Raw genomic sequence first — 10,437 nt, 5'->3', positions numbered from 1 at the left:
TAATATGCGTGAATGGAAACATTTTATGAAGATTTTACTTTGAGAACGCGTTATTTGCGTAGCCATATCCACGTTTTAAACGAAGCCTCTTACAGCACCAGCCAACATGAGCCTCGCAGACACATACCGTCATTCCCATGACGGCACGGTGCCCCTTAAGAAAGTCCCATAGACGGTGGCGCCAGACTACCCTCTAGGTGTTATAGTAAGAAACTCTATGCGTTTAGCACTGCGTAGCCTAAAATGTCACTCAAGGTCCCGAAGTGCACATAAGACGGGGTATGACTATTTTGTTCACTACAATAACGTGCATGCTAGCAAGAAAGTAAGCAGAAGTTTTTGCCGTATCGGATACAGTATGCTCTCAAGCCGGTACAAGCGTCAATACAAGTGCACAACTGAATGCAATTTTATTCTACGCTTTTAACGCAAGTGAGCAAGAGGTTAGAAGTGTCACACGGAAAATTGCGATCGCGGCGATCGCGCTATCATTGCAATCGAAATGAAAGGATAGGTGGTCCTTTTCCCCATTCCTGCGTCATTATTGGCCTAAGACGCTGCTTAGTGGCCTTTTGAAACAATATTTCTGTTCGCGACGCCGGCTTACCACACATCATTTTAACACCTATACGTTATGCAAACCAAATGAAATTAAAATGGGCTTACCTCATGAGCAAGTTACGAGCGCGCGTAGACAGTTGAACATCCGTTGAGAAGCAGCAAGCTTATCGGGTGTCCAAGCGCATACATGCACCTGATCACAGGAAACTTCTTCAATGCCGCAGCATGCAGATTGTTGTAGACGAAGTGAAACATATTCAGTGCAAATATCCCCGCGCTATGACGGCACATGACGCGCACACAAGCGTACACCACACAGCGACAAATTCGGAACTTTGCCAATTCGAACATGCCGAGACTCGAACAGCGTAAGCATCCATCGCTTCTGTCCTTCGCTCCCAATGCGTCAATCTCTCTTCCTTGGGGTCTGGATCCACTCTTGAGTACAAATCAAGACATATTTACGGTAAACTAACAATTTTTACAACATGAAACGATAAAAGCCGGCTCACTACACATGTGCAGCTTCGTCTTCCGCTCCGAAGCGCAGCGCGTGCTGCACCCTGGTGCCGCGCTCTGTGCGCACGGAGAACAAAACAGAATCGGTTTCGTTTTCACATTTGTGCTCTAGTTGCTGGAACAGTAAAATAATTGCTTGACAAATAATTGAATTCTGAAAGAGGAGAACGCTTTCTCTCCCACAAGGTAGTGCATTACATACAAAGAGATAGAGAATGCAAGAAGAAGAAAGGCAGGGAGGTCAAGCAGATGGTTTGCTTCTGCGGATAGCAAACCGCAGTGTTGCAATGCAGTGCAAATCAATGCACTGCAATGCGTCAATAAGCGCTAGCATAGTGCTAATTTGGGCTGGTTGGCGCATGTAATTAACGGGTAAGTAAATGGATAACGCACATGGAACAAATGGTGTTGCATGTGGGGTCAATAAGAAATAAAGCTTGAATTGTTACGCCAACTCGGCACTGGGCGTTCTTTCCTTCCTTTCTCTCTCCTTTATTTTTTGTTTTCGTCAGTACACACAGTACTAGTACGGTACTAGGTCCTTCCTCTTCAGTCATCTTCCTGTAGTTTGCACACATGTCGGCGCATGTTCGCCATCTTTATTCTGCCGTACAAGAACGTGCGCGCTCAACGGTCTTGTTTCAAGGTGAAGCGCCAAATGTTTGCGATTATATCTTAGCGCAAGAACTGACAACACATGAACAGTGAAGATTATGCGTAATCGTTGTGTGTCAATGGATGGACAGTTACTGACAGAGACGAGATATCTTGGAAATATTCTGGGAATTAGTTAAACCAACTACACTATATTTCAGCGAATACACACACACACACATATACACACTCTTGGGTTAATTGCTCCTCGCATTTGAAAATTATATCCGGCCTTTGTATTTGGATCTACAGGGCACCAGTTCCCTTCGAGACTATTTGTTGCTAAATGTAAACGACGTTACAGTCATTATACCAGTCCCTGCGTTTCGGTACTGATTTATAGTGCGCACAATTTTTGGCGTAGAGCACCAATGTCGTTCCCAGGGCACCAGCACCTGAGAGCCGCAAGTTTGTTTACATAGGCACGTATGCCCACGGTTCTTCGTTCACTTAAACATATATGATGTATTATTAACTACAAAACGCTTAATTTGAGAACATTGCAAACGCACGCATATATTTGCGTATATGATCAGCGTTAGAAGGCCCTTGTGCGCGGCAGACTGCGACCGGAATAAAGGATGCGTATACATATTTATACGATCTGTTATTGCAGCTTTTGGTAGAAGGCTAGCTCTCACATTTTGTACGTATCTTCATAATGCGTACAGTTTGCGTGTTCAATAAAATATTGTTAGCTGAAACTTTATGAGCACAAGCGCTCATTCAGAGAGCGTGTATGGTTTTCCTCGCAAAAATACGTATGTTCGCATAACAAAAATATGGAATTATGTCTGTTTCGTGCAAAACAGTGTAGCCACTGTATTACTACACTGAAATGTCCTTAAAACTTAAAACGTAGGGCACATTTCGTATATTACAACGGGAGATATTGCAGTATTTTTGAATTACGACATACTTTCCGTATGTTGTGGGGGTTCCACTCTGCGTGCGGCCGGCTCTCGACGCGACGGCGCGGGGGATAATGGGCGCGTGTGCTCCCCACAATATTTACCTGCAATTCCTCCGTATATTGACGGAAATCTTCCGTATATTGACGGAAATCTCCGTATAACGAAGGAAATTTTTGGAGTGAATGAGTTACAGTGTACTTTCGTTCTGTTATCATTTCCCCCCTATGTAATGCCCCATCGGGCCTTTAGGGTAAGTGAATAACTGAAACATATACACAAAGAAAGAGACACACGGGGACAAGCGCTAACCTCCATCTAACCATCGGCATTTCTTTATTGGCCGGATTTGTATACACATAGAAGTCTTGATGTGACAAAAAACAAAACCAAATAACAGCAAATTGAGAAAACAAAACTATCGTAAAAACAGTGATAAAGGTCGCACCGGAATATAGGTCGACCCCCCCCCCCCCCCCCAAACTTCAATTCCTAAATAAGAAAGAGAAAAAGAACAATATAAACGGGTAAAAAATGACCGGTATATAAGACAGGGGTCGACTTTTTGCCGCGCTTTCTTGAAGAAAGTTCAACCAATACTTCAGTTCTGACGGTTTACAGAAAACGAAACCACGTCACCGTCTATGTGCGCATTTCTGTGCTTTCTAAAAAAAAACTATTTCTTTTTCTGACAACGCAACAGAAGGCCTACTAACACGATTATCTTCCCGCGCCATGCACGCATCCTCAGCGATAGTGCGAGTACAGGCGCGGCCACTGCTAGCGGGAACACGGGAGCTCGTGGAATCGTAAAGCTCCGCGGAGCGCTACCACCGGCGCCTCGTGAAGACTTGGCAGACGGCTCACAATAACAGACGACTCACCGGGCTTTTCGCCAATCGCTTTTACTGCGCCTGCGCCGCAAGAGTTCATGAGCCGCCGGTGGCGGAGCTGCCCGCGGAACGATGCCACGACTCCGGTGTTCCCAGTAGCAGTGGCTGCGCCTGTAAATTCGTCCTTATGCCTAGTCACCACGAGGGTGCACCCGAACTCCTGTTTGCACCCACAGTCGCGACAATGGATCGCAAAGAAACCTTCTCTCCCATTTCGTACATTGTTACAATGTTCGCGTAGGCGTTCATTCAAGCACGTACCTGCTTGCCTTACGCAACATGCACCGCAAGGGAGGGGTATCCTGTAGACGACCAGGCTCACGCAGTCTAGAAGCCTTGAGCGATGATTCCCCTTGCATCGACGCGTTTTTCCTCTGATGGGTCAACTAGCCCTTGCTAGTTCCAACGGCATCTGCGGTGCAGAAAATACTACCTGAATACCCGATCGCTGACCCACGTCCTTCAAGCGATGCGAAATGCAGTGTCTGCAAGGAATAACCTCCACTTTGTTACGCCTACGGTTGTGTGGAGTGGACGTACTGTCACTCATTGCACAAAGACATTTACTTTTTCTGTGTGACGCCTCTGCGACCGAGAACATGAGCGGTTCAGGGTACCCTGCGGTTTTCTGAATTTGCTGCCCTTCCTTTCTTTTTTGAATTTTTGTCACGTTACGACTGCCCCTCTGTATATATAAATCCGGCCAATAAACAAAAGCTGATACAGTTAAAACTCGATCTAACGAAACCCGATTTTACAAATTTTCTGATCTAACGAAGAAATTTACATTTCCCACAGGTACCCATAGGGTTCAATGTTACAATCAACCCGAGTTAACGAAACAAACTTGTCCGAACTCGATTTAACAAAGTTTTCCCTGAAACAAATGAGTAAAAAAAAAAAGCGCTCATGTCCTAATTTTGACACAGGTTCTTCTTCGAGGGTGCACTCTAAAGCTATTGCGTTATAACATCAGGTGCCATGGTCCCATCCCTAGCTTTATTTTGACGAGGCTGCACGTCGCGCCCGTGCGCAGAACGGCCGTCCCAACACCGCCTCGGTAGGGACGGCGGTGGTTGCTTTCTTTATTTCGTGGTTTATGCGACAGATAGCTGGATTAGCGACAAGTACAATGTCACGGTAGTCTTTGCGCGTCGCTGCGTTTCAATTTTAGATTTCGAAGGACCGAAAAATTTCTTTCCCGATTTTACGAACTTCCCGATTTAACGAAATAATTTGAGCGCTGTCATCACTTCGGTTAATCGAGTCTCAATTGTATTTGGAAGTTAGCGCTTGTCTCCGTGTGCCTCTTTCTTTGTGCATATGTTTTCGTTCGCACTGCTATGTCTTCATGCAACCCCAATTGGTCCGGTATTTAACCTAACTGCAATATTTGCCGCACTCGGGAGTTTCATCGTCCAGTAGCCACGTGTCCAGCCTCTCGATATTGGGCAGGCCGAGAGAGCGAGAGAGATGTATTTATTATGAGAGAAGATCTGAGAGGTCGGCCTGAATCAATTTTCTGACCTGCAGGTGCTACTCGGCGTTGGGGAAAGGGGAAAGAGTGCATAAAGAAAGAATAGAGAAGACGTTGAATATGAAGATGAAGATGGTGGTGAGAATCTTGCACGCTCCAAGACTTTTCAGTCTCTTGTCCAGTCCGCTCTCATGCAAAAATTTGTTGCTAGCCTTCAGACTATCAGGCATGATTTTTTTTTTTTTTTTTTGCAAGAGCAATAGTGTGAAGACCAATGTGTTATTCAATGAATGTAAGTGTCCATGTGTTTCTATGCTAACTTCATGTTTGTTCAGTGTTATTTTGCTCATATTGGTACTTCTTTTGCTGATCATGTGCCCACTCATGCAATAATTACTATCGGGATTGATAGTATTGTGAAATAAATGATGACGAGGACCAGGCGAAAGTACTAATACAAACTTCTCAGTTAATGGTCCAACGACGAATTTTGACAAGATGTCTATCAGTGATTTTCTCTGTACATCAAATCGCGGGCAGATGCACAAGGGGTGTTCTGTAATCTCAGGAATACCGCATTCCTCACAGTTCGGGCTGTCCGCCCGGCCGATGAGACGCAGGCAGCTCGGGGAAAGGCCACACCTAATCGTAATCTGTGCAGTTACCTTGCATTTCACCTTCTCATGGTCGGTGGTATCCGTATTTTCGGGTCGAGTTCGTGAATGCGGCGATGACGATGACCTAGCGAGGCCCGATATACCGCGATATCATCGCGAAGAAGTCTGTACACTAGGGCATTAGTGTCTGGTCGTGAAAATGGGATAGACACTGGCGTGGCATTAATGTGGGTCATCTTTGCCTCCGCGTCGGCAAGCTCATTTCCATGTAAGCCATAGTGTCCCGCAATCCATTGAAACCTTATGCAATGGCCAGCTCTTACGGCGACTTCATATGGTTCGATCACCTCTTGAGCAAATACACAGTCTTCATCTAAAAGCAGAATCGATCACTTGAAGTGCCGGCTTGGAATTACAAAGTATAGTCCAAGTCTGATGCGGCTCCGTCGATATATAACGAATTGCCTCCCGAATGGCAACAATCTCTGCGGCCGTTGATATAGTTTCGTGGTCGAGATGGAAACGCTTACTGGTCTTCATATTCGGTATCACGAATGGCGCGGTTGAAGTGGTAGGCCGAGTTTGCTATGTCACGTTTGGATGTCCTATAGGGGATCCTCATAAAAGTTAATTTAACGAACGACCACAGCGTTTTCTCATTCACTGTCAATTTTCTTTTTTCGTGAACCTTTTAGATGAGTTGCTGATGCTTCCTGCATGTTTGTTCGATTTGCACGTCGAATAAATGTCATCTTTTTCTTCTATATACTTGCGCAGCAAGCCTGATACTTGAGCAATCGGTTATCGTTTGACGCTCTCTACGTTCGCCGGTTGCCGATGCGTATACTCTTCTGTTGTAAAACTGTAGTCAACAAGATTTTCGGTTGTGATGAAAGGGGGTTTCCAAACATATGGAAGCAGTATCATTGATTCAATCGACGGTGCTCAGGTTTTAAGTTACTCATCTAGAAAAGTCCGCTTATGTTGTTTGCCAAGTACAGATGAAAACTAATAGACGGAGTGAGAAGTGAAGTTTTAGGAGTACCACCATGTAACCTAATTTGCAAGCTTTGTTGACTAATTTTTCCTCTTGTAACCACGTTCCATTCTATGCGCGCATAAGCGCCGCCGTATGCACGCAACATGCAGCCATGTATATATGGATGGTGGAAGGTGTTTCCGTGATGGTGCTTGTGGAAAGCATTTAGTAAACAAGGATTTATTCGTGAAGGATACGCAAATTTTGGTTTCGAATAGTTCGAGGAATTAAGCCACCGCCTTAACAAGCACCACTCATGGCCCTGGTGTACACAGGCGGGCAAACACCCAAACAGTGCTTGCGCCTGACCTTCTCAGGTCTTCTGTCGCAATCTACAGTGACGCGAGGCGTCGAATCACTCGTTCGCTTTTGCGGCAGCCGCATCGTTCACCGCTTTGACCTTCTCGCGCAGCTCTGCGAGGCGTTGCAAGAGCGTCTCGAACTGATACGTGGGCACGCCTCCCTCTTTGGAGTCGTTCATGTAGGAACCGGTCAAGTGGAGGTGTTTCTTGACCGTCCTTTCGTACTCGGTGTAGAACTGCGGGAAGTGCTTCAAGATCTTGTCCCTGAAGGCCGGCGGCCACGGCGACGTTTCGCGCAGGCAGCATTCGACCACGTCGCACACCGCGACCCTGATGGTCTCGTGCTGCAGCACGGCGTTGTAGCAGATCTTGCCGCTCAGCCACGTTCCCAACGCCGGGAGGACTCCGAAGGCGGACCCCTGGGCGACCGGGTTCTCGGTCGTCAGCAGCGACTTGATGGCGAATAGCACGCTTCCGAGGCACTGACCAGAACTCCACGCGGTTCCAGCTGACGAGGTACCCAGCAGCCCTAGACAGACCTTGCCGTTCTCGTAGAAGCTCGGCCCAAACCGCACGCGTCCGGCGTCGGTGGTCATCAGGCGCACCCGCGGTGGACTGTCGGGGTAGTCAGGCGGACACTTCATCAGGAAGTGGAAGAAGCCGCCTTCGTACGGCGTGCCCGTAGGGCCCAAGATAAGCGCGTGAATCTTGGTCATGTCGTTCTCCTCAGCGGAGATGAACATTCCGGGAATACTGTAGTCCTCTATCTCCCAGATGTCGTGCTCGACCCTGCTCAGGCACTTGGTGGTTGGTACTTCGGCCAGGTAGGGGATGGGGTCCCAGAAGTTCGGAGGTGGCTGGTTGGGCTTGTCTTGCGCTGTCCCGGTAGTGGCCTCTGTCTGCATGAGAGTCATTATCGTGTCGAATTTTGTGGCCACAGGTGTTGCCGATTACAGGGTGCGAAGCCTTGCGTATAACGTATAGGTAATGATGATGATGAGGATGATGAGGATGATCCTCAAGTGTGACATATACCCGCTATGCCGGATGGCTAAAATCAAAGCGCTTTTCACAATACAAAGAGAAATTCTATGGTTTAGGCCACAAGTTTGGCGCTCGGAAGAAGCGCAATAAGAAGATCACAAATAGAAGAGTGAAAATGTCTTGTGAAATCAGATAACTCACTACGCGAGTAGACTTGTAAATTCTCCAATGAACGCGAATGCCGGCGTTTATTCTGGAGCCTATACGGTGAGACACGTATCAAAAGCTGACAGACCTCGAGGACCGACAACGGTACTCGCCACTATCGTTGTGATTTAACTACTGAGAATCTTAACTCATGCTTTGGCGGTGTTTGATTCTTGACTTTCACTACAACGGAACAATATATACGCAAATCTACTTGGAGAGATATCGACCGACCCAGCTGCTTCAGCAACCATGCGAAATCCCTAAGGGCTAATAAAAAAAAAAAAAAAATGGCAGAGACACTTAGAGGGACAGACAACCGCTCAGAACATGAATCGAGATATAACCCCGCTAATGAAATGGTTCCCTATCGTAGTGACTAAAACGAGCCATGTTTTTCTCATTAAACGTGGGTTTACGTTTTTAATTCATCACTAAAAGTCGCGACAAATGTGCTCCGGCGCCCCACGTGGCAAAAAACATGACGCTGCATAAGAGCTCCGCCACGTGACCTTCTACTAGTGTACGCGGTTGCTGGTCTATTTATTAGCGTTGAAATGCAGTATACTTCTTATTATTATAGGTTCATCCTGACTTACAAGGTGCAGATAATCCTTCGTTTGTAGTGAGCAAAAAAGTGGCGCTGCCTTCGCCTTCGTTTTCAATGAGTGGGCTTGGGTCGTCTATCGACTGAACAACGACGGCGGGGGAAAGCCAGCCATGGCGTAGGCGTGTACTTGTGGAAAACCGCGGTACAAATATAAGAAATGTCTGTACAACAACGCTAACTTATTGCACCACATTTTTATTTTCATAAGTGGTTGAAAAGGTCTAAGTGTAGGTGGTTCATTCATCATGGTTCATCATAATACCACAGTTACACTCACCGCTGTGAAAGATGGGGGGCTTTCGCAATTTGCGAGGTGGGCTATATCGACATCGCCCTCACCTCACAGCGTTGCTGGCGGAGGGACTCTTACTTTTCTAGAGGCTGCTCAGATAAAAAAATTCTGCTTACTAATTATCCACGCGCCTTTGGAAGATGTAAACACTACCGAGGGTCACTTGCGTCGCGCCAGAAAACAAACTAGGTCCTTAAAAATCGGTTGTCAGTCTCTTTAAGACGGCTTACGTGTGGGAATGCGAAAGCATTATAGTCGCTTTGGTGAAATGTTTTTCTTTTTTTCTTCTTTCTGCGCGTTCCTTGTCCGCGCAAGCTCTTGCCTGCATTTTAACTGCGCCTCGGTAAGGTCAAATTTTTACTCGTTGCCTTCGGCTATTTCTGGTACCGTCATTCGGTCACGCAGCTGACTACAACGCCGGATTTTCGCGTAATGAGGCACACAATGCCTTTGCATTAATATTTGTACTTAAAAAATAAAGTGCAGATATAGGCAGGCTTTGCTATCGGCGTCCCCCCTCCACCCCCACTCCCGCCCTGCCAAGAGAAACCAACGTGTTGAGGGAGAATATGGAGAGTAAACGTTTCGCTTCTTATACCCCTGTTCATATCTAACAGGTCCTCTTCACAATTCACCGTGTTTTAACCGGAAAATGCCTACGTTTTTCGCGTAAGCTTATGCTGCGTCATTGTTGAGCCATGTACGGGTAACAAGGCCTACGTCAGATGAAATATTCTCGATATTATTCTTGCATCCAAGGTCCTCAAACTGTCTAAAACAAGCACACATCATGAATGAATGAATGAATTGAAAGGCATCGGGCTCATTCAAAGCGTGTCGTTCAGGTTTCAAGAAAGGGTGTTTTAGCACATCTTCAATGTCCGAGAATCTCCAGGTTCATTAACCAATTAGCCACAGCGACCTTTGTTGTAGTAGTAGTTGCTGTTGCTGTTGCCTGTCATACGTGTGGCTCCTACCCACGATGGGGGATGAACCAAGAAATGGGTGGATTATTCCCAATTAATATGCAGCATAAATTTCCGTATATCTATGGAATTAGCATTGAATAGCGCAGAACCGCCTGAACACAGCTTCTTCTGTCCATTTCTTTTTCTTTGAAGAGCAGCAACAATAATGCAAGCGAAGCACCGCTAAGCGACTGATACGAAGACGACAGCGCGGCCGCGAATTCCATGCGAGTCTTCGCCAATCCCCCATAGTGGGTTTGGGCCATTAACAGAGAGCCAGCAAACAAACAAACAAACAAGCTGGGCACCATGTTGGTTAAGGGCACAGCAACAAGAAGTGCGGATTATCCGGTATTCCCCACCGGGGCATCCCATGTGTTTCGTCTATCATGGGTCAATGGTG

At 46.5% G+C, this 10,437-nt stretch overlaps 1 protein-coding gene across 1 annotated transcript; it reads right to left on the bottom strand.

Annotated features, from left to right (window-relative positions):
- Positions 1–7,026: 7,026 nt before the first annotated feature.
- LOC129386450 (ubiquitin-conjugating enzyme E2 Z-like) lies at positions 7,027–7,887 on the bottom strand. The gene has a single exon (XM_055074416.1). It carries the CDS (start codon positions 7,885–7,887, stop codon positions 7,027–7,029), a length of 861 nt encoding a protein of 286 aa, XP_054930391.1.
- Between the last annotated feature and the right edge of the window lie 2,550 nt (positions 7,888–10,437).

The sequence above is a fragment of the Dermacentor andersoni genome, chromosome 3 (assembly GCF_023375885.2).
Source record: "Dermacentor andersoni chromosome 3, qqDerAnde1_hic_scaffold, whole genome shotgun sequence".
In the NCBI taxonomy this organism is placed as follows: domain Eukaryota; kingdom Metazoa; phylum Arthropoda; class Arachnida; order Ixodida; family Ixodidae; genus Dermacentor; species Dermacentor andersoni.
This window is presented reverse-complemented; position numbering and strand designations above follow the sequence as displayed.